Source organism: Schistocerca serialis, chromosome 2 (genome assembly GCF_023864345.2).
Source record: "Schistocerca serialis cubense isolate TAMUIC-IGC-003099 chromosome 2, iqSchSeri2.2, whole genome shotgun sequence".
Lineage (NCBI taxonomy): Eukaryota > Metazoa > Arthropoda > Insecta > Orthoptera > Acrididae > Schistocerca > Schistocerca serialis.
In genome coordinates this window covers 44,327,980-44,353,634 of record NC_064639.1, presented here as the reverse complement: position 1 = coordinate 44,353,634, position 25,655 = coordinate 44,327,980, and the positions used below count along the sequence as shown (strand labels likewise).

At 41.6% G+C, this 25,655-nt stretch overlaps 1 protein-coding gene across 1 annotated transcript in view; it reads right to left on the bottom strand.

Moving 5' to 3' along the window:
* The window catches only part of LOC126455436 (farnesol dehydrogenase-like), a 43,373-nt gene extending 17,957 nt beyond the window's left edge, over positions 1 to 25,416 (bottom strand). Inside the window, exons 1-3 of the mRNA XM_050091185.1 lie at positions 25,261 to 25,416; positions 12,883 to 13,045; positions 4,334 to 4,463 (exon numbers count right to left, since the gene is read on the bottom strand). Coding sequence (XP_049947142.1) covers positions 4,334 to 4,463; positions 12,883 to 13,045; positions 25,261 to 25,392 — 425 coding nt within the window. The 5' untranslated portion in view covers positions 25,393 to 25,416. The remainder of the gene's footprint in view (positions 1 to 4,333; positions 4,464 to 12,882; positions 13,046 to 25,260) is intronic.
* Positions 25,417 to 25,655: the final 239 nt, after the last annotated feature.

Here is a 25,655-nt window from a genome sequence, read left to right as displayed (position 1 = left end):
GTGAGAGGCCAACAATCTCTAGAGTGCACACATACCAGTGACACTAGTAGCACCTAAACACGACGACTGGGTCGGCGTTGAAACATTGTGCATAAAACGAAAAAAAAAAAGAAAAAAATACTCGGCTGTAGACCACGAAGCACTCCACTAAAGCTTAAACTGTTTAACAGTTTTCCGTTAAGGCCGACGGCCCTTTCCTTCATGCTGATCTTTGACAGTACCATTTGCGACAGAGTCGCAAATACTGTAGTTTTGCTGCTCCTGCAGCGGGCTACTATAAGGCCTTTTCTCGCTGTAGGGGGAATTACCTTTAAGATATTTAAGAAGTGCCTTCACTGCTTACCTAAGTGGAAATTCCGTAGAGGTCTTCTGGATTTCGCGATATCGCGCAGCAAGGCAGTTGTCATGGGAGACAGCAGCTTCGTCGGTGTGAGCGACACCGTGTCAGGCGGAGCTATTAACGAGGCACGGCAGCCACAAGGATCGGCTGCGGTGGAGCTTCCCGAAGCATTGAAGACAAAGGCTGCGCGCAAGCGACATTACGCACTGGGGAACTACTGAACACTACGTTAGTAGCAGCACCTGCGCATAGTATTCGTCGCGAGCGATCTCCGAGATGCGATAACAGTTTTGCTTACAGAAAACGAAATCGTAGATGAAAGTCGCCTCAGTCGGAATAAAACCATACTGCTCACAGTATCAAAGTTCATTAACACCACTCCTATACAAAATACATACTGAAGTGTACAGCTGTTGACAAAAGTAGTAGTTATGATGCGATCTTTGTGTCCACAATATATTTTTACAGTCTACAGTAATAAAAAAAAGATCGTCTTCAATCATACTTCTTCTATGAACCAGTCTTTTTGTCCTCACTTTTTTGCTTTGTTTTGCATGTTAAAATTCCATGATGTAGACATAGATAATGAACATCACATGGGTTTCCTCTTCATTCGAGATTTGTTTTAACACATTATCAATATATTTTCGTGTTTGTAACACTTTGATTTCAATTGACCAATTACCTTTTTTCCCCGATAAGTTCTTGGAGTTTCACCAACTCTGTATAATGGAAGTAAAGTAAAACGTGGATGTGAAATGTCTCTTCGCAAGTGGTCTGAAACAATTCCTTTCCCAAAGCTGGAGGGAAATCTCAACATACCTCTTCCTTTTCCTAACTACCGTATTTGATGGAAAGTATCTGCATACCCATATGCTGTCAGGAACTGAACATCAGTTGGCACGCGAGGCTGACCCGCCAGTACTACAGGAGGCGGAGAGTTGTGATGTTGGCAGTACTGAGGCAGGAACAGCCGAGTGGTTCAGTCAGGAGAGCCCAGCGACTTCGAACGTGGGTTAGGCGTTCCATGTCATCTGGGTAACACATCGAGCAGGTATATTTAAACCTTCATAAACCTGCCCACCGTAAATGTTGCCATTGTAAGTTTATGGTGTAAACTCTCTACAACAACTAAACCAAGGCTAGGCCAGACCTCTTGTACAGATTGGCAGGGATCATCGAGTGGCGACTGCAAAAAAACCGCATAAAATCTGAGGAACGAACCAATCGTGGGGTTGAAACTGCTACCAGTAGATAGGCTAACACAGTGACTGTGCTCGGTGAGCTGAGAAGAACGCGGCGCAGTGGGTCGAGTGGCTCCTTGCACGCCACACATTCCTGTGGTCGACGCTGAGCCACGCTTTAGTCGGAGTGAAGGGCGACGGCACTGGACTGACCGACTGGAGTCGAGTGATACTGAGTGACGGATCACGCTGTACCCTGTGTCAGTCCAACAGAGGTGTTTGGGTTTGGCGAATGCCTAAGGAACCTTACCTGCCATCATGATGACAGATTGCGAATGAGATGGTGTTACGCTACGGGAGTGTTCTCCGTGGTTTCGTTGTTATACTCTTAAAGCGATTAAGAAGCGCTAAATGCGGAAGGATACGTACAGTATAGTGTGTACAGTAGAGGAATGGTCTGTAGGCTACAGTTGTATCAGTATGACAATGCACCCTCTCATGAAAGTTTCACGTGTGAGGCAATGGTTTTTCGACAATAACATCCTGAAATGGAGCAGCCTGCCCAGAGACCCAGCCTAAACTTTCAGGAACATCTTTCGGATGAAGTACGACGTGCAGTTCCCTCCAGACTCCAGCGTCCGTCTCACTACCTTATCTGGTGTCTGCTCCTGAGCGTGACCTGCCATTCCTCCGCATTCAGACACCTCACTGAAAGTCTCTCGAGCAGAACTGCAGTCGTCATAAAGGCGAACGCTGGACACACCCCACACTAATATCCTCGAAAATGTGACCAGATACTTTTCAACAGATGACGTATATAACTTGCTTGCGTATTATTTTGATGTTTGGAGTCTAATAAAATATAACTACTAACTCTCTCCTTGCGTATCGGAAAACATTATAGGTTAAAGGCAGCGCATTTCGTCACTGTCTATTACCCTCCTGGATAACAATGTGAAGTGACTCCTGCCATTATGCTCCTGGGTAAATGCTCCTGCGATAAATCGCAACCGTTTTAATGCATCGTGAGCAACTAAAAGCCTGCTGTATGCTGCAAGCCAGCTTCAACATAGCAATGAGACATCGAAATCCCCTTACCAACACCCTCTTTCCTTCATCGTTTCGTAAAATGGAAATGCCGTGTGGCCAGGGCCTTCCGTTGGGTAGATCGTTTGCCTGGTGCAAGTCTTTCGAGCTGGCGCCACTTCGGCGATTTGCGTGTCGATGGGGATGAAATGATGATGATAAGGACAATACAACACCCAGTACCTGAGCGGAGAAAGCTCCGACCCAGCCGGGAATCGAACTCGGGCCGTTAGGTATGAACTCCGTCGCGCTGACTACTCAGCTACCAGGGGCGGACTATCGTTTCGTGAAATGCAAAAAGAAAACTTTCCCCAAAAGTATCTGCGTTGTTGAGGTTAAATTTAACCTAAGGGGCTACGGCTAGCCGTCTGGCACTATAATCACTGTAGCAACGCCAGGTCCCCTTTAAATGTCGTTGCTTTGCTTAGGGCCGTAAGCATTGAATCCTTGGCTTTATCCGTATTTTTCGAAAGGCAGTTCTTGGCAATGTAAAAGATCCTGGTGATAGCGTCGTGCACTGTGTTGTAGAGACTAAATGAATCAATTTAGAACACATTGAAAGTTAGGACGAGTTCATTTGCTTTACGTGTTCAATACTGAGACGGAAAACCATGATTCATATTCCCACGTGAGCACGCTTCCCTTCCGTCATTTGAATGCTCTGTCTAGCGCAGAGTTACGCTGCCCAGTTATCCGAGAAAAGAGGAGGTTTGTATCCGTCGCAGTTGCAGGACGGAACAGCTGCAATACAACAAATGAAAGGAGTGAATGTTTAGCAAGTGCACAAACTACACCATCCCTCCAGAAAGTTATTTCATACCTGGCGTATAAACGACGTCAGTGCAGACTAAACTAACAGCTGCAAACACCATAATTATGATTATTCAGGTAATCAGGTTTGTGCGGGCACTGTTTAGCAGTAAACGTGCGGCCAAAAGTGTGTCAACGATGTTGTGCCGGAGACCGTAAAAAACGACATTTCTAAGTCAAGTGAACATGTCGTTTACCAGAAAGCGTTTGCAAAGTCTCTCACACACGTCTCGACTCCTGAACGAAACTCAACGACGTGTTGACGCTTGCTGTGACTTGACTGAAATGAAATCGTGGACAATTCTTTACTGTAAAATATCACTTGGTGTTGCCAACAAGAAGCTACGGGAAAACGAGAGAGTGCAGAAAGGGTCTCTCATGGCTCACAAAGGCCAAAGAAGTTGCGGATGCACCGCGGGAATCGAACAACGTCCCAACGTATGACTTTCCTGACAGTTTCACTAACGTTCTGTGCCTTCTAGTGAAGTGGGAGAAGGTTAAGCGAAAAAGCTGAATCATTAAAACCATCATCGTAATTCTCCGTTCTTATTAATCCTGTCCTGAAAATTTTATTCACGACATGGCACTTGCGGACGCCTATTTCACTGACAACGCACCAATAATATTAATTTTCTTTAAGATAACTTGAACTTTAACAGCATATAAAATGAACAGTTTTCACATTGCGTTCCTAAAACGAGATGACTGGTAAAAACTGGTTTCTGTGTTCATGTTTCCTTCCTAAACAAACACTTAATAGGATGCAGCGTGGAATGTATTATCTGCTTCGAAGGTATGTCTCAGTAAGACTTACTTTAACACGTATGCTACATAGTGTCCATTCGAAAAGAAACGTGGTGCGTGCAGTCCTCTACGTCCCTGTTAAGTGGCGACGCGCTGTCAGAGAACCCACCTGCTGATGTGGATGATGAAGCCGTCGTCGACGCCCCTCCTCAGCATGTCCTGCACGGCCTCCCTGGTGCAGATGCTCAGACCCAGCACGTTCACGTCCAGCTGCCGCCTCCAGGCTTCAGTGGGGGCGGCTGTCCACAACATACGTACAACAGTCAGCAGGCGCCGGAACCACGCCAAAGGGTACGATTGATTCAACGAGACTGCCAAGTCACCCCAAATAATGGTAACGCTTTTCCTTGCCAGTAAACTGCAGGTGCTCCTCCTGTGATTTGACTCAGCACTAAACTAACGATTATTAACGAAAGTAGCATCATATAGGATATCAAACGAAATTTGTAATTGGACTAAACAAAATGCATACAAAACTCTCCCAGAGAGAATCCCAGAGTGCCCCAGAGAGCATCCCAGAGTCACACAGACAGCATCCCAGAGTGCCCCAGAGAGCTAAAACACTAAGAAGAATCGCTTCTCGGCTTTTGACAAGATCAATGTGTAGAAATGTATATAAAATTATTAAAAAAAAATTGGACTGACGCTTTTTTGGTAGTGAGGGTACAGCATGCTATCGTGGATTTAAGGCCGTCAGCAGATGCAGGAGGAACCGCAGGTATGTCACACGTATGTATGTTGGGACCCTTACTGCTCACGTTCTATGCTAGTGACCTCAAACATAACAACAACAATAATAATAATAAAAACAGACTTTTTGGAATTTATGCACTTTTCTGCAATGAAGTTGCAGAAGTATTTAGGTAGACCTCGATAAGATTTGAAACTGGAGCAGGGAAATTCAAAATTGTCCCGTTCACGAAACACAAAAAGGAGTATCGTATCAGCAAAATGTCACTGAGTCACAAATGGAGTCAACTCACGCATATCGAGTACCGTACATGGATGTATAATTTTTTTGGTACATACATAAGTTTAAGATCGTTCGTAAATCCTCTGTCTTAGGTACATGTAACTGGTCATAAACATCCATATACACTGATTGAATACTAGTAAGCAAGGTGGATATACACTCACTGGATCAAACATGAGTCACTCTTTTATGAAGGAGTACACTGTGCAAAACTGCACCTGTTTCAGCGAATTGAAATGGATCTGAGTTAATTATGAAACAGGAACAACCTTGATGCTCAGTGCAGCACACAATGAATTTACTAACGCCATAAATTATTTCGACCCTATCAGTGAAACTTAAGGTCGGTAGTTCCCACACTATTTATCATTTGAAATGTTTAAATGTATCTAATGATAACCTCTAATTTAGAGCTCTATGATTTATTACGAAAGATATTTGTAACTACGAAGCTTTCAAATCAATCATGAAATGAATGTTACGATGACATACTTTCCAATGAGGTATGCAAAAGTAAGACTGTCAATTGCTGAATTACTCACTGGGGTGTGGTTACTAAATAATCTCGCATCTGGCTCTGTGAAATATATCGTAAAAGGGCTATACGACGATAGTAACTGTATTTGAAAAAAGAACCACGTAATCACAAAGACCTGAAGATAAACTGATGAAAATGAGGCAGTGAAACGTATCATGAATCTGAAATGCGAACACTTGTACATCCTAATATGCTGGAGCTATAATCAGCGCTCACCGCAATTTTCGTTGTAATACGAATAGAGAGTGGAGACACAGCGCCTCGCTGCCATGAAGTTCGCCAGTACAATTGGCCTGCTGAGGACACGAACATTGCACCGCAGAAGAGCGCTCCAATTTAGAATGCAGCCCGAAAATCATGGTTTGTTCACCTCCAAGCCTCAAAACGATGTCTTTTTAAATCTGTGAAAAGCTGGTGCTACAACTCATATTTTGTGCACTTATAAATGATGCATAAATTACATGTAAAATTAAAATATTAGCATAATACGACAATAAAAATACACATGAATCGAACTTTAATAACATAATGCTCACTAACAAACAGAAAATGAACGAAAATCGAAGGTGAAAATGACATGCAATAATAACTATCAGTAGGAGTAATTGCAGGCTCCGAATTTTATATTTTAATACTGCCACTGGCGAACTGTCTAAGTAATAATGATAGCAATGACTAACCAACAGACCGTATACCTCTCACAAAACAACTGCTAAACATATGAGGAAGTATTCGGTGGAATAATAGGTGACGTCTGAAGACGGCAAGTGAAAATTGAATTAAATGATGAAATCAGGCACATAACGAAAAGAAAACTCACACAGACACACACAAATGCCCAGAGAGAGAGAGAGAGAGAGAGAGAGAGAGGGATAGAGAGAGAACAGACGAAAACTAGTACGAACTTTAATCTAACTCTACCATAAATGGAATTACATTGCATTTCACAGGACCAGAGAAGAATCAGAGTATGTATATGTGCTGGCGGCATACAAGGTGGTACTAAGCATATGGATGATGTCTATAGTATAAGGGGGTGATCAAAAGCTTTATATTTGAGACGACAGCTGCAGTATATACACAACACATCACCGACGCGTTCATTTGTGCAGTGACATGTAGGAAAGGGATTATTGTCGCATTCGTGTCTTTCCAACATGCGTGTGGTATATTCGGAAACTTGAGCTATGGCGATGTTGTTAACAAATGCGTCCGAAATAGAACCAACGTCCTATTATTCTTTTCTTAGCTGCCGAAGGACAAACACCGGTGGACATCCATTAGAGAGCGAAGAGTGTGTATGGGGCATTATGTGTGTCAGAAACCACCACTGCGAAATGGTGCGGCAGGTTCCGTGCGAAAAGGGGTGCCGCTGTTTCATGCTAATGGACGTCCTTTTGTCGCAAATGTCGTAACGCAGAAATTACACCAACTGAATTGGGAGACACTCGTGACCCGCTCTGTGGTCATGATCTCTCCCCATGCCATTACGACGCCTTCTGACCCTTAAGAAAGCCTTTAACGGGTTGACACTTCCTGTCAGGTAAAGATGTGCAGCAGGCAGTAATCGACTTCTTCACGCAGCAGGACACGGGGGCTTCTTGAACCCGGTGCGTCGGTGGCATGACTGCCACAGGGCTCACGGCGATTTAGCCTGATTGACGTACTGATTCCGCACAGTACCGTAGTCAGACAGAAACGTTTTGATCGTCCCCTTTGACCTTTGCTTGATAAATGCCTCTATAAGTAAGCAAGCATTCCTTCCCGATCTCGGAAAGTTCAGACGATCCGTTGGAGAAAAGGTTGGTTTGTAGCTCTTAGAGATGGAACTTTTTTCTAGATGACTTATGCTGCGACCAAATGAAATGATTGTATAGCGCCGGCCTCTGTGGTCGAGCGGTTCTAGGCGCTTCAGTCCGGAACCACGCGGCTGCTATGGTCGCAGGTTCGAATCCTGCCTCGGGCATGGATGTGTGTGATGTCCTTAGTTAGGTTTAAGTAGTTTTAAATCTTGGGGACCGATGACCTCAGATGTTAAGTCCCATCGTGCTTAGAGCCATTCAAACCATTTGATTGTATAGCACTATTGGCCGGGAGATGCCATATGGGGTACTATGGCCACTTACGGCAAGTCTCTCTATTCAATACCACATTGACAACTTGGACATCGATGATATTATGATGAGGATACATTAAGTTGTCCCAAAGCAGAGAAACTCGAAACCGGCTGATCTAGAGGCAGTAATGCTAATCAGCAGACCACGAGCAGCGGAAACTGACCACATCAACCACTATCATGTTGGTCTAAAAGCTCACAGATCCCAAGAGTGGACAGACTGCATAGGGCAATATCAGTTCCTGAATGACGGCACCATAGACGTTGAAGTGGGTTCCCGACCTGGAATGCACTGTTAGGTATTAATGCATACTTTCATTAGCCAGCAAAACTTTTCTAGCATGTTCTTCTATTGTCGCGTCCCGGCACAGGTCCCGGATGCCAATATAGAGTTGGTCGAGCCTGCGTGGCGCAATCGGGACGTTGACGACAATTATGGGTTTGCGGTTCCCTTTAACTAGCCTTTATTACGGAGGTGAGAGGGAGTAGAATCTCCTGGACTGTCTAAGGGCGTATAGGAGGTGTAGATACCTTAGACAATACTTCCAACAGGTAGCGGGTACAATGGGGGAATTGGCAGCACTGAAAAACAGTACGATGAGATTTCTCCTTTAACGTAATTTTGTTAAACTAATATCACAAAGAACTTGTGAGGTGTCAGACCCTTCCTCTTACTCTGTACACTTCTATAGATTCAGCCAGAATCTCCACTTTACTCTTAGTTTAAATAAAGGACCCTTATACTATCCACAGGAGACAAGCACCAGCCAGTGGCTTGTTCCTTCTATTGCTGAAACTAGCTGTAGAGGCTACTTGAGACAGAGACAAACTGTCCCTGTTCAAAACTATTCCACGGTAAAAATTTCTACTTAACTGACAGTTGTAGTTGATTCCACCAGAGCATCACCGTCTTCTCGTAGTTGCAGTTACTCATCAGTAGCGGATGCTACCTTCTCGATGCTGCCGGGCCTTGGGCGCTGCTTGTGCCCTCTTCGACTTCTGCGACGACTCTGCTTCTTGCTGCTCGTGGAAGCCCTTAAGTACCCATTGTGAAGGTCTGCCCTGCTCGGACGTAGCCCTGGTATCCGCTTTCTCTACCTTATTTTTCGGTCTTCCCGGACATTTCGTCGCTGTGGACCTACATTGATTTCGATATGTCGGGCCGAGTCCCGGACGGAAAGTTCCTTCTCACCCTCCATGGTCCGAGAGACGCGCTGTTCGTATCCTCGACGTGTTTACTAGCTCAGGCTATTTGTACTGTGTGACACTTTCCCTTCCGTGTCTGCGGTACTGCGCGGCGTCCGCGTAAGAAATACTGGCTGAACCTTTACATTATGAATAGCTATGTCATTTTGTTAATTAAATCCTCTGGGGACCTGACACTATACACGAGGAGTTGATTAACTTTCAAATTACAGAACCATTGGTTCACGAAACAAAATTACATTCTGCTCGAACGTCCAGGAATGTTTTATTGAGGCCGGCAGCTGTCGTGGAAATATCACTGACACATTTCACCACTCACGAAGGAAAGGTTCCAGATACCGGCTAACGGTCTACGTATCCAGAATGTTTGCTACTTTAGAGGACAATTAAACAAGCAAATAATCCTAAACCGTTTCCCCGATACGACGTATTAAGACAGAATACAGGAACACCTTGCAACAGAATACCCGAGGATCCAGACTGCAGACATGCTCTTAAGGACAAACACATTGCAAGGTATTTTTCACATGGCCACCGTTGATATGAAGGGAGGTCTCAACGCTTCACCTCGTCGATGCCGGTACACATTACAAATGCACCGACAACCATCCACAATGTGTTCCCAGAGTTGACCGACACTATCAACACGGCTGGAATACACAAACGCTTTTACATATCCCCACACAGAAAAAAAACTGGTTCCAGTCGGGAGACATGGGTGAGTGGGAGGGAGGGGGGGGGGGGCGCTATTGTCATGGCACGACCGATACATTTGTAAAGAAACACTATTTACCAGTACCTAGGAATCTGAAATCACAGTGTCTAGTATCCACAATGATAAATTCACATGAGGTCATTTGTTTAATCTGTAATTTACGCGTCTGTTGCGTTGTTTCAAACTAGACGGACCTTTATAGATTACTAGTGTTGCCAGTGTCGTTCGTTGCATCGGCTAAACTATTTGTTTCTATACCGACAGCATGTCTTTATCATGGTTTTTCCTTAATTCATTGTCCGCTACTCGCCCGTTTTGTTTGTAAGACCTTCCATGCTACGGAAATCAATGTGAAGTCCATGGCAGAGACTGCTTCCATTGTGTCAAACATTAGGGTTTCTTCCCATTTCATTCGCATACGGGGCGTCAGGAGATTAATTTTTAATGCATGTGTGAACGCTGAAGTTAGTCTGATCTCATCTCTGCGGCCCCTATGGGAACGAAAGGTATGTCGCTAGATTCCACATTCGATAAAAATTGTTCTTTTTTTTTAAATTCTGTATGCCGGCTTTCGCGGGATGGTTGGCGTCTATGTTCAAGAATCAGCCAGTTCAGGTTTTTTAGCATCTCAGTGATGCCCTCCAGCGGCTCAAACAAATCTCTGACCATTCGCACGTGTGGGATGCGTCGGCCACACGTATTACAGCACGCCCACATCCACCAACAACCATCGCACTGGTGACGGAATTGAACGCCCTGTCACCAGAAATCCTCACCAACCTTGTGACGAATATGGGAGCAAGTTGCCCCGTATGCATTGCCGTCCGCAGTTGTCATACACCCTATGAAGAAGCGTGCCTCGTCATTCGTAATTTCGTATGGACCATCATGAATAGCGGAGACTTCAGTGTAATGATTCATTTCGAATCAAGGTAGCATTTCTGTTCGTCTCACTGCGCTTATCATTCAGTTACGTTCTGTACTATAGTGTAGCAGTTCTTTCTATGTATGGTGCAAGTTTCATCTAGACTTTTTTACTTTGCAGTGACACATCATTAGGAAGTTACGATCGTGCTTAAGTTTTGCACAGAATGGCACTTTTAGATCCACTTGAAAATGGCTTGTATGTGAAAGCCGAAAGCGGTCATGGACTTCCGCAAAAATTTGCTGTCGGAGCACAAAAAGGCGAGTATGTCTCTCTTTAAAAGAATGACAGAAAAGTGAAGAACCACTAAAATTTTGGTAAAAAATGGAAACGCCCCTTACCTACACATCTGGAACGATGCAGATCCCCTAACCTATGATGGTAGCCACTCACCTATATTATTCGTTTCCGATGTCTGCTGTCTCGTTTGCTCCCACCACTACTATTTCCATCCACGTCTCTGCCTCTCTTTCACTGCCACTTTCTCTCTCCCGCCTTCACTCTCTCCCTCTTTTGCACTGGTACTGCCTCCACTCTTTTGCACCATCACTGTCTCTCTGATACCCTGTTTCAGCACAAAAGAGAGCGAATATGTTCGCATGCCAAAACTTTGGTGTTGGAGTTCGAATAAGGATTGAGATGAGGCAGGTGGTTCCCCTATTTTCTCTCACAGTCTTAGGGACGAATTCTTTCGCCTTGTCCGTGCTCCGAAAGGAGTATATTCCCGCTGATTCCTTTCTTTTCCCTGCTACAACGTGTGTACTGCTTATAAGAAAACGAATTCTATAGCTCATTAAAATCTAGAAAATATATTTCTTTATACTTCGACGCATTTATATGCTTGACATACAAACAATAAGTAACTAACAATAATCTAAGGTTAACACAAAATCGTTTGCTTTACATTTTCTGGATGCTTCGCTCATCGATCGCAATTCATCGATCGCAATTCATCGAAAACGCCCGGCTTATGACTCGTATCTTAAAAGAGTAAAAGTGTATTAGATGTATTGTAACAAATTTGCAATCTTCCCAGTTTTACAGGATTTTTGGCAGTCGTCTTAACCTTTCTTCTGGCATGTTAGACCCATTTTATCGCCTGTTTGTAACTGAAGTATAAGTGTGGAGACCTCTATAGCCGTGTGACAGTCCATTATGCAGAGGCAGCGCGTCATAAAATTTTACTGGGAAAAAATGCTGACGTAGAACGTAGTGTGGCGACCTGAGAAATCCTTGCGATGACCCTAGAACCATTGTTACGTGTCCACTACGTCAGTTTAAAGTACGCTTGCGCCTAAAGCCGGGTATTACGTGTAAATTTTATTACAAATGTGCAGTAACTTTGAACCTCTGGATCTCAGTAACGGATAAAGGTATCAAAAAAAAGTTTCCAGATTCCCTGAGAATATCATCATAAGAAACTTTGGTAAAAATTTCAAAGATTTGCCACGAACAAGAATTATGGAAGTGACCGTCCCCGCAATTGGTATTTTTCGTACCCAAAAATTAGGGTTGACCAGGGTTTTCTCAGGAACCACCCATCAACAAATTGTGTTTCTAGCCACATAAGGACTACCACAGAAACCTCTAATGAAAATCACCCAGCCGATTAGCTCAATTTTCCTGGGTTAGAAGAATTGTGCAATGTTTAAATTTTGACCATGTGCTGTAGACTACATAAAGTATGACCATTCTTCCGATAGGTAATACAGACAGTCGCTAAGCCAAGGGCTATATACAGCACTTTACTCCCCTACTTCTGTCATCAAGAGATCCCGAAAGATAGCTCCTTAAAAACGCGCAGCTTTTTGGAACACATTCTTACTGTGCACTGTTTTACAGGCAGCGGATATCATAAGCGGAAGCCACCCTTCATTAATTAAATACACAGTTGCGGGGTGACGGTACCCTCCAAACACGGGAAAGCTAATAATACTGTCTTCTAGGACTTAAACGTGTAACATCAAGAGCACGATTTCCTGGGGCTCACGTGAAGTTCCTCTCCATTCAAGAATAACATACTGTGTCCTCTCTATCTTCGCAAGCCGTAAAATGTTTTGAAGGACGCTGCGGTAATGGCCTACATACTATTGAACTCATATTTATGTTACTTTGTGGTGGAATGAGGAACTAAAGACCCAGAGTAGCATAGCAATTGGCTGCATTAGACAGACTTTTTACTTACAAGTCAGCTCGCTTTCTACGAGTATCCCGGCGTTGTTGATGAGGACGTCGACGCCTGAGAGATTGTCCCTGATCCACTTGAAGGCCGCCAGGATGCTCTGCTCGTCGGCCACGTCTCCCTGCAGAGCGTGCAGCTTGCCTGGAGCATCCTTCAGCTCCAGGACCTGTGGACGCAGACGTTGCGCGATGAGGAGCGAGCCACAAAGTACTCTCATTTTGGTTTTATGAAGTGAAAATTGTGGCAATAACAGTGACGGAGTTCGGACTTGTATACCTGAAAAGCCGCTACGTATACGCACGTACTATTCGCATAGTCCAAGCTGAGACCCAGCGCAGTGGCTGATGGAGGAGAATGTAAATGGGAAACACTTTTAAACAAGTCAAGTATCAACTTGGAGCGTGCAAATAGGTTGCGCGACTGCGCAGGCTGTCGTAGCCATTACGGTAGGTTGAAAACAGAAGAAAAGAATTACATCTTACGCCTTTCACAGTAAGAGACTAATGACTGCTAGGTTCATAATTGACCGAAGGCACCTAACTGTCATGAAGTTTACTTTTCTGAAGGACGAGTACAGAACTCAGGAGATCATTTCGAAAAGCTCCAGCTTCTGTAAGATGTAATAAATAAAACAGACTTGATTTACATACGTGAAGTTTGGAAAGTCAGAGTAGTTAATAGCCCTATTAAACATGTGGTGGCAAGATATTTGGAATATACTGTAAATGAAACTAAATTTTCCTGTACTCTCAACAATCTCAAGGTAACTTACACGTTCTTCCGGAATGAGGATATTGATAAATGCACGTTGACTAACACAGGAATTAGATCAATTATATATTTCATTTTAGTGAAAAAGATGTCTGCTTCCTTAGTTAAGGACATTTAAAATTTTCGCAGAGTGTGATATTTTTAGCGCCCATTGTTTGATTACGCCCAAAACAGAACTAACAAACAGGTGGAAGAGACTCATGCACTCATTGCTTTAAGACAAAGTCAAATCATCCATTTTTAAAGTAAGATTATTAAATAAACCTTCAGAATTCTACCAATAAAGACTGTATTATTTAGCGAATTAAGTTACACATAATAATATTAATTTAGGAAGGGAAACAAATACTGTATAAATTAAGCAACAGGTGAAACACTAGGAAATCGATAAAAACGGCAACGCAAAAAAGGAATGAAGAAATTGAAGAAATAATTAAAGGAGGCGAAGAGCATACTACTGAATGCTGCAATCTCTCAATGAATAAGCAAGAGGAAACTGCAGACTGATGAGGAAATAAACAAAATCACTAATAAAAATGGCTCACTGAGATAAATTAGAAACTGGAAATTTGTGGTAAGGACTATATGACCAAACAGCTGAGGTCATCGGTCCCTAGGCTTACGCACTACTTAATCTAACTAACTTACCCTAAGGACAAAACACACACTCCGACGGGGAGAGCCGTGCGAACCGCAACGAGACGCCTCAGACCGCACGGCTACCCCGCATGGCCGATAAATTAGAAGTAGAAATTAGTTATCAATTACAAACTACATGACAGACAAGACTTGTCTTTCAAAAATTAAGATACTGAAGTACAAGTGTACAAGTCACGAACAATGGCCAAAACATTAGAAGAAGCAGCGGTACAATCGGAAGGCAAGTAGTCATTACGAAAATATATTTCATTATGTTATGACATATTCAATAACTTTATAATAAATGGAACAATAATTTGGACGGATTAAATAAAAGGTTGCGAACGTTAGGTGTTTTCTTTGATTTAACGAAGGCTTTTGACTGTGTTGACCACAAAATATTACTGCAGAAGTTGGAACATTATGGAGTAAGGGGAGTAGCTTACAATTGGTTCGCCTCCTACTTTAAGAACAGAAAGCAGAAGGTAATCCTCCGCAATATTGAGAGTGGTAATGATGTTCAGTCCCAATGGGGCACTGTTAAATGGGGCGTTCCCCAAGGGTCGGTGCTGGGGCCACTGCTGTTTCTTATTTATGTAAATGATATGCCTTCTAGTATTACAGGTGATTCAAAAATATTTCTGTTTGCTGATGACACCACCTTAGTAGTGAAGGATCTTGTGTGTAATATTGAAACATTATCAAATAATGTAGTTCATGATATAAGTTCGTGGCTTGTGGAAAATAATTTGATGCTAAATCACAGTAAGACTCAGTTTTTACAGTTTCTAACCCACAATTCAACAAGAACTGACATTTTAATCAGACAGAATGGGTATGTTATAAGCGAGACGGAACAGTTCAAGTTCCTAGGTGTACGGATAGATAGTAAGCTGTTGTGGAAAGCCCATGTTCAGGATCTTGTTCAGAAACTAAATGCCGCTTTATTTACCATTAGAACAGTATCTGAAATAAGTGACATTTCAACACGAAAAGTAGTATACTTCGCATATTTTCATACGCTTATGTCATATGGTATTATTTTTTGGGGTAATTCTTCTGATTCATTGCCCTCACAGTATGTATTTTCATTAATGTCGTTTGTTGTTAGCAATATTAGCTTATTCCCAAGAGTTAGCAGCTTTCACTCAGTTAATACTAGGCAGAAATCAAATCTGCATGTGGATTGCACTTCCTTGACTCTTGTGCAGAAAGGAGTGCAGTATTCTGCTGCATCCATTTTCAATAAGCTACCACAAGAACTCAAAAATCTTAGCAGTAGCCCAAACACTTTTAAGTATAAACTGAAGAGTTTCCTCATGGCTCACTCCTTCTATTCCGTCGAGGAGCTCCTGGAAGAGCTAAAAAATTAAGCAAATTCCAGTGTTACATTCTTGATTTTCTTTGTTTAAACTAACGACTTGTCGCTTGAATATGTTTCTTATATTTCATTTTATCTGTTTCTACAATCGTGTTATAATTTCATGTATTGACTCGTTCCATGACCATGGAGACTTCTCCTAAATGTGGTCCCACGGAACAATAAATAAATTAAAAAAAAAAATCAAAACCCAAGAAATGTAAAGAACCTGGAGTGATTAATGTACAAGCTGATTAAGCGTAGTGGATTATTCCTGAAGCTTAGAATTTTACATGTGATCAATGCCTATTGGCAACACACTAAAATTCAAAAGAGTGGCTTGGAACAAAACTGCCGCTGTTTACAGTAGAGGATCGCAACAAAACTCCAAATTTTAGACTTATTAATATGTCAAATAGTATCTACAAAATATATTCAGATGTATTAAATAAGAAAACACATACGTAATAAAGAGTTACACCTGGAAGAAGAAAGGTCATGTAGCGACAATACACTTTAATTACAATGTCTGTGTTTTATCTGGTTGCATGTCTGATGAACTGACTTTGCCGACAATCCACAGCTAGTATTAAAAATTACAAAATTGATTTGCAAACTGCGAAGTGATTTTAACGTCAGCTGTACTATTTTATTAGTGATGCACGACTATTTGTGCCCGACTGGGACTAGAACCCAGATTTTCGGCTATCGCGAGTGGTGATCTTGACCACTTCAGCTATCCATGCATGTTTCCCGCACGACTCTAAACCCCCATATGCCACACCGCCCACATTCCGAAATGCTTGCACATTATGTGATTCCCGCAACAGGGAGAAACAATGTTGCTATCGTCGTTTATAACATGTCATGTAATACACATTATAGTTCAGAATGTCTGTTTTATAATGTGCAGTGTCCTCCAAAGAGGCAACAACATTCTACCTTCCTGTTGCGGGAACCACATAATGTGCGAGCATTAGGGATGTGGACGGTGTAACATATGGAGGTTTCGGTTGGTGTGGGGAGCATGTATGGACAGCTGAAGTGGTCAAAGTGACCGCTCGCAATAGGTGAGAAATCCGGCTTCGAGTCCCGATCGGGATCAATCAGTTATGCGTTACTAATACATAGTACAGCTGACGTGAAATCATTTCCTAATAAATTACATATTTAGTGTATGACAAATAAAAACGAAAGAGAAGAATTTACCGAAATACTGATTTTGAAAAAAAAAAGTGTGGACATATACCCTGTAGGAAATTATGGCAAAACGTGCCTACCCAAATCTCTCAATACAATGCATCGAGAATCAATACAGCTGAACTTACTCTTGATGGCCAAAATTAGATCGGATAAGAGATAATAACCAAGGCGTGAGACAATGGTGTACTTTACCGCCTGCTATTTTAATACTTATACAGACAATCCCATCTGACAATGTAAAGGAACAGCGTCCGAAAGGCTCAATGGGGACGAGAATAAATACATTAACATACTATTGTATGATGATGACATTGTATTACTCGCAAATTCTGAAGACCAACTACAAATATAAATCTATCTATTACACTTATTTGCAAAGGAGCCTAATTTTAAGACGACAGTAAATGAAACTGAGACAATGGCATTCCATAGAAAATACCTATTACTAAACACAACTGTAACTGAAGATCAAGTTTTGGAATAAGCTCACTTCAGTTACCTGGGTACCTGTATTACCGTTAACAAAGAGAAGAATGTAAATGTTAAACTGCAGAACTGTCAGAGCATACGTCACACTCTGAGCAGAACATTGAAAAATAGGGACAGAAACACTAAATTCTGAGAGAAAATATACTAGCCATCTTCAGGCGGCCGAAATAAAATTTTTACGAGCAGTCGAAGACTGCAGTAAGTAGAACGGGACTCCTAATGATAACATTAGATGACAACTTAACTTTTTTGCAGTAAATAACGAAACAGAAGAACACAGACAAAATCAGAAAACTATTTGGAACCAAAGGAAGAAACAAGGATTCCAAAGTTGCCGTACAATACAAACCCAAAAGAAAGTGGCACAAAGGACAGCCAGTTAAAAGACGGAACTGAGGTCAGAACAGGTCGATATGTCTAACTGTAAAGGCAAAGAAGTATTTCCTTTAATCCGACATAGTGGGAATCCCATAGACTAGCAGTACTCACGGATGGATCGCACATTTCCCAGTACGTGGTCTCTTTTATAATAATCGAGTTTCCTAGAATTCTCCAAACAAATCAAAATCGAAAATTCTTCTCCGCTGAAACCTACCTTACGTTTTCTTTCAATTTCATGTCGCTTTGCAACGTTACTATTGAATATTTAATCCACGGAACTGTGTGAAGAAGTGTACCACTAATATTGTATCTGAACACGTGTTTTTCCAGCTCATCTGCAGTAACTCAGATTTTTCACATTTAGACTCATCCAAAGACTAACCTACGAAACATTTCCGTTCACTGCAACGTCATCAGCAGTCACAGATCGCTGTTTATTTTATGCTTCAGATCGTTCATATAAACAGAGACCATGAGCGGTCTATTCACACTTATCTGGGGCGCCCCTGACGATACCTTCGTCTCCGACTGACTCTTGCTGTCCCTGACAAAGTACTGGGTTCTATTACGCAAAATGTCTTTGAGCCACTCACGTAGACGGTGACAATTATTGAACTATATGAAAAAAGTAGCTTAGTTACAAACTACGGCGTACAAACACTTTATTCAACGTGTGAACGTCACCACATTTATTCGGATTTAGGTTATGACATGTTCGATATGCCTCCACCATTGGCGAAAATGTGGCGCAGACGAATAGCGAAATTCTGCATGACCCGCTGAAGTGTCAAAACATCTATACTGTCGATGACCTACTGAATGGCTGTTTTCAGCTCGGTAATGGTTTTGGGGTTATTGCTGTACACCTTGTCTTTAATGTAGCCCCACAAAAAACAGTCGCGTTTGTTCCGATCTGGAGAATATAGCGGCCCATGGAGGCCCATGCGAGGGGCCTCTGGGTGCCCCAGGGCCTGAATCCGTTCCCCGCAGTGCTCCTCCAGGACAACAAAAACTCTCCTGGATCGGTGGGGACCAGCTCCGTCTTGCATTAACCACATCTTGTCGAAATGAGGGTCACTTTGGATAATGGGGATGAAATCATCTTCCAAAACCTTTATGTAGCGTTCGGTAGTCACTGTGCCATCAAGGAATATTGCACCGATTATTCTGTCACTGGAGACAGCACACCGCACAGTCACCAGCTGAGGTGAAGAGCATTCTCTATCGTGAAACGCGGATTCACAGTCCCCCAAGTGCGCCGGTTTTTCTTATTGACGAACCCATCCAAACGAAAGTGAGCTTCGTCGCTAAGCCAAATCATACTCACATACCAATTCTCACCACGCCCCGCTGCCAACTTTGTATCTTCCTCGTTTTTTTTTTTAAGCGTGTCATCTGCAAACAAGCCATGAAGAAAATTATTGCATATTTGTGGATAGCTGCTATAGCTGCTTGGAGGGTAGAGGTTATGTCCTTTCCTGCACTATTTTTCGTCCTGTTCCATGTCCCTGGTTGGTGTCTCAATCAACTGCTATTCAGTCTATTGTTTTCACTCAGTTTTTCATAAATTTCCCCTCACTACTTCACCTCTCATGCACTTACACAAAATCTGATGAAATGTGATCTGAGCAGACACTTCTGACAACACACTCAGTGAGAGGTGTTATGTTATTGTTATTGCTCACTTGCTCATCGTTGGTATTGTGTTTGTGATGTCTTTGTGTTATGATTTCAGAAGTGTGTGTGTGTTTGTGTGTGTGTGTGTGTGTGTGTGTGTGTGTGTGAGAGAGAGAGAGAGAGAGAGAGCGAGAGAGAGAGAGAGAGAGAGAGAGATATGGAAAGAGGGGTAGGGAGGTAACCAAGACAACAGAAATCCGTTTTTCATTGTAATGTTTTTTATGGGGAGTCACCCTTGTACAATTCATTGAGTGTTCCAAAGAGTGTTTTGTTGCACAGTGTTGTATTTTCATTCAGGACTCTCTTTCCCTGTATTATTGCTTTTTGTATTTGGTAGTTCTCCTCTATTGTGAGTTTTTGATAGAGATTGTTGCTTTCTCTGAGGATGTTAATATCAGTCTCCATATCTTTTGGGTGGTGGTTTTCTTGAATTAGATGGTCTGCAAATGTGGAGTTTGTACTATCACTTCTTATCTCTCTGAGATGTTTGGAGTACCTCATTTTGAAATTTCTGCATGTTTGGCCTAAGTAGATCGACTGGCATGAACTGCAGGTTAATTGATATATTCCAGCTTTAGAGAATTTGGCTGCAGAGGTGTTCTTAGACCTTAGATTCTTCTGTACTGTGTTATTTGTGCGGAATGATATTTGTAACCCTTGTTTCTTCAGTGTGTTTCTCACCCTATGGACGTTTTTGTTACTATATGTTAATACGTGTCATGTGGTACTCTTTGTAGGGTGTTCCTGGTATCCTGTGTTGTCTGCAGCTTGTGTTCTTGGTTCTCTATTGTGGCTGGAGATTTGTTGATGGTTTGTTCTCCTTTAATTTCTTTTTTAATTTTGTTGTTCAGTTTGTTTATCATTTGTGTGTTGTACCCATTCATTCTGGCATTTTGGTGTATTGTATTTAGTTCCTGTGTTTAGTTGAGTTTGTCCAGTGGAGTTCCATTGAGCCTGACCAGCATGTATCTGAATCTTGAAAGTTTGTGTGCTTGGGGTGGTTGGATTTGATGTGAAGGGTTGTACTTGCGGCTATAGGTTTCCTGAAAATTCCAAAATTATGTTTGTTATTGATTCTGTGTATGGTAATGTCTAAGAAATTAACCTTCATTTCCTCTCCTGTCTCAATGGTGAATTTTATTTGTGGGTGAACTGTATTTATGTCATTTTGTAATTGTTTCATTTGGGTATCTGTTTCATCAATCAAGCAAATGATGTCATCTACAAGTGCATATCGGTTCCAGTATATAATCTTGTACTGTTTTAAATGTATGATTTCATTGAATATTTAGTTTTCAATGTGGTTTAGAGATATGTTTGCAAGTAGACCACTGAGGTGTGAGCCCATTGGTAGGCCATCTTTTTGCTGATAGAACCCTTTCTTGAAAGTGAACTAGTTCTGTTCTGATATAATCTTTAGGGTGGCTTCTAGTTCATCTATGTCTTACTCGTTATGTCCCCTTGACACTACAGCTTTTTTACTGTTTCTTCTACTGCCACATTTGCGTACATGGATGTGATGTGAAGAGATACTTGGATTTCTGTTGATGGTATATTTATATCTTTTATCTTCTCTACCAATTCACTGGTATTTTTTAGGTTTATGTTGCTTGTGAAAGTGTATAATTTCTGTAGTACTGTATGCAAGTGGTATGTATGCTAGGTGGCAAGATGGTACATTTATGAAATGTATTACAGGCCATATTGGACAGTTATTTTTATGTATCTTTGGTAAACTATCGAGGCTGGGTGCTTTGGGATTCTGCTGTGCCATGTATTTGGATCGAGATTCTGTGATGGCGACTCTGAGGATTTTTAAAAGTTTTTGAATGTTTCTTTGGTACCTCCTAGTAGGATCATTGATTAACTTGATGATGTTGTTCTGTTCTAGAAATTCCTGATGTACTCTGCCTCATTCATCAGTACAAGTGTATTACATTTGTCTGCTCTGGTGATGATTGCATTGTTTGCTTTTCTTTTTGAGATGATGTGGGTCTTGTTCTCTTTTATTATGGGTTTTACTTCTTCTTCTACAAGTTCCTGTGTCAAGATTGCACTGAAGTTTGAGTTCTCCAACTTTTCCTCTTGCTTTATTGTGTATTCTGTTTGTGTGATAGGTTTGTGCTTATGTTGTGTTTAGGCCCCTTTTCAGGTAATTCTCTTTCTTGTTTTGTTAATTCTTTATCAGTTAAATAGACTAGGCTGTTATGGAACTGATGTTCGGTCCCAACTCTGTCTTCTTTATCTATTGTTGTGGCAGATCTCATGAGGTGATTCAGTTTTCTATTTCGTCTTTCTTTCTTTTTGTTCACTAGTGTTTCTGTGTAAGACATGATTTCTTCAGTTATTTCATCCAAATGGGTTGGTGTTTCTTAGAGATTTGCTAATTCAATTTTGTACAGCTGAGGATTAAGCTGCTGTTTTTTCGCATACAGGAAACGAAATTCTACTTCCAACCAAATAACGTTTCTATTGGCTATTTGTGCTGCAGGTAACTTGCTATTTACACTGACTTTTTTAAAACAAGGAGTTATGTTATTACTTAGACAGATTTTGTTAAACCTGATAGTGAGGATAGTTTCATCAAGTTGTACTGTTGTATTCTTGAATTTGTTGTAGAGCTTTGTGGGAAATGCTGGGCTTGGCTTTGAAATACCAATTTTACCAAGGTTTGAAGCTCCTCTTTTCGTTCTTCCGTGTTTGCGATTTAAAATAAACAAAGGATACCTGGAACACCCAGCAAAGAGTACTGCGAGGCACATACTAACATACAGTAACAAAACCGTCCACAGGGTGGGAAACATACTGAAGAAACAAGGGCTACAAATATCATTTCGCACAAATAACACAGTAGAGAAAAAATCTAAGATCTAAGAACACCTCTGCAGACAAATTCTCCAAAGCTGGAATATATCAGTTAACCTGCAGTTCATGACAGTCGGTCTACTTAGGCCTACAGTCTCTATCAAAAATTCACAATAGAGGAGAACTACCGCATACCAAAGCAATAGTACAGGGAAAGAGAGTCCTGAATGAAAACGTAACACTGTGCAACAAAACACTGTTTCGAACACTCAATGAACTATACAAAGGTGACTCCCCACAAAAAAACATAACAATAAAAAACGGATTTCTGTTTTCTTGGTTACCTCCCTACCCCTCTTCCAAACTCTCTCTCTCTCTCTGTCACACACACACACACACACACACACACAAACACACACACACACACACACACACACTCTTCCGAAATCAGTGCCATAACAAACACACGACCAACGAAGAACAAGTAAGCAATGAGAATAGCATAACACTTTCTCACTGAGTGTGTTGTCAGAAGTTTCTGTCAGATCATATTCAGCCACATTTTTTTGTAAGTAGATGTGAGGTGAAGTAGTGAGCGGAAATTTGTAAAATAACTGATTGAAAACAATGCGGTCATAGCATTTGATTGAGACACCAACCAGGGACTCGAAACAGGACGAAAAATGTAAGTCCAGAAACGTATATAACCTCTACCTTCGAAACAGCTCTCCACAAATACACAAGAATTTTCTTGATAGCCAGTTTGCAGATGACATGCTGTCAAAAAACGACGAGAACGAGCACTAAAATCGATGTATAATAATACAGTTTAGTTAGCGATGTAATTTTAAAGAGAGTGTCTAAACCAACCGAAGCAAATTGCAAATATTGTATTTCTTAGGCCTACAGCAGTAAAATTATTACACACGTGACATTGTACTTTACAGATGTAAAAATTTGACCCACATAAGATGACACATTGGTGTCGAAACATGTCTGGGTAAATATAAAAATAAGCTAATTGTGTTTGCATAAGGCTGATTTCCAAAACAGCCCAGTTTTTAAATCGCAAACATGGAAGAGCGAAAAGAGGAGCTTCAAACATTAGTAAAATGAGTAAATAAAATGGAGTATGAAAAGAAGAATATAAGTAACTGAATTTGTACCTAAACATGAAATGCGTGGAGGTAGTGACACTGAATCGCAGCTTCAGCTTTCGTTAGCTTTAGTTCATAACGTTGTACAGATTACAACAGATCAGAAAATTTAAAATTAGAAAACTGATCACCGACGACCAGCATAACCGGAAGAAAGTTTAGTATTTACACTCTGGTTATTAGCATTCGGAAACACGTTACTAACTATTTCACAATTCAATAGTTATAAGGAAGTTATCAAAAAACAAAGATTAATGAAATGTGAGATACGCATATGACCTATCACCCAGGCTACTTGGTACATTCTGCTACGTATTTTGCTAGAGGGATGATGGTGTGGTCCCACGTAAAACACCTTTATTCATGAACAAAAGTCTCTAAGGTAACTGCGATACATCAGTCATATTATTACAGCTACCAAGAACGTACGCAACGAAAATGAGTCTGTCGTTCGTGTATTTTTAATTTTAATCAGCATAATAGATACATATTCGCACTTATTTACTTTCAAAGAAATTTACTGTGCTTTTATTTTTTAATAAAAATAAATACAACGGTTATGTTTATTCATTCTGTGTCTGACTGGTGCAAGTATCTATTGAATTTATCGTCTTTCGCACATCTCCCATTGGGACCTTCGTTATTTTTCTGCCAGTCACATTTCCTTTCGCAACTGTGTTATGCATCTCTTCCATTCCAGAAGCACGATTACATTCTCTTCGGCTACTCCATCGCTCATTTTACCTTACGTAAAAAAGGACACAATAGCACAACAGCTTTTTGTACTGCTAACACCGAAACAAAGAGGGCAGTAACTTCCTTTGTTGATTCGCTAAACGACGGAAGTAAGAGAAACACGAGCGAACGCAGGCGAAGCCAACAAAACTCAAACGAACGCAGTTTGCTCACGAACACATAGCGTTTATATCTGGGCGGATTATCGTTCATTGTTGCGGATTCATTTGCGTTCGCTTCGTGTTAACCATAGAACAGTAAAAGGGTGATTGGGGGGGGGGGGGAGGGAAGATTACATGATTACATCGGAACTAAACCACCCAAAAGTATAGCACTCCACATTTTATTCGAAAGACGTCGTACTGTATTTAAAGGTTATGCCTTAGTTCATTACAGTTAGATCTACAATTGTATGTTACATACCAAATTAAGTACAAAATGTCCTATTCTATACATTACTGCAAGTTTAAATTTTACGAAGGGTTAATAAGTTAGGGTTAAGGAGGTTCTAAAAAACGGTGAAACGAGAACATCGGTAGTTCTAATCTTTAACGTCACTTATTTGGTTTTTGGACTCGCATAATGTTTCGGTGCATTCTTCTACAAGCAAGCGTTTGATTTTCTTGACACTGCAGTGACACACGGTATTTTCGCGTTTGCATATTTTTATAGATTCACATTCACCTCGTGTACTGTGTTTTGATTGCAGCAAAGTGTCCTAAAATATCTCTGCGCGTAAGAAACACACAGACCGTTAGGTACCTAAAAACACAGTGAAATACATACGTTGCCACGGCCATAGAAAAACAAAACAAAGAATCGCATTTCACGAGATCAAAACATTGAACACCAGGTGAAAGAGGATGTACAAAAACAAGAAAATAGTACGCTAAAAAATCACACGCCTGTTTATGCAAGGAACCACGGAAACAACGCAGGAAAAAAACAATTTTAATAACACAGCTGTTTACGATCTCGTTAACAATATTTGTAATGATAACCACAACTGTTACAGTGACCACTGAAGATATTTTAAATAAATCGAACATATCTGACCCAAATCAGATTTCATTATAGTTGCAAGAAAATAAAATGACTGACATATTACGTATGAAACAGCGATTACAGGAAACAGGCCTAAAAAGAACACGAGTTTAGGCCCACCTTAACTCTGTGCACCCTCCTCGCGAGTCCCACGACGGTGAGCCCCTTCTTGAGCAGCGCCTGTGTGATGGCCGCTCCTATTCCGGCACTGGCGCCAGTAACCAGTGCGACGCGGCCTGCGTACCTCTCCATGCCTGCGATTCACTTCTGTGATCGGTGGCTACTGCGGCTACTAAATGGCGCAGCCAGCCGGTGCTGTTACGTCTATGCTCTCTGCTGAACTTGGGTGGCTGTTACTGCTGACTCATCCGCGCATTTCGCAACGGAGTCTGCTGTTTACCCTCCCTTCCCCTCTCCACGACGGCTAATCGAGCTACTTCCTGCCTAGCACTCAATGTCAGCGACAGACTAGCGACACGTTACCTCGGTAGACAGAACAGCTGAAGACCGTCTCT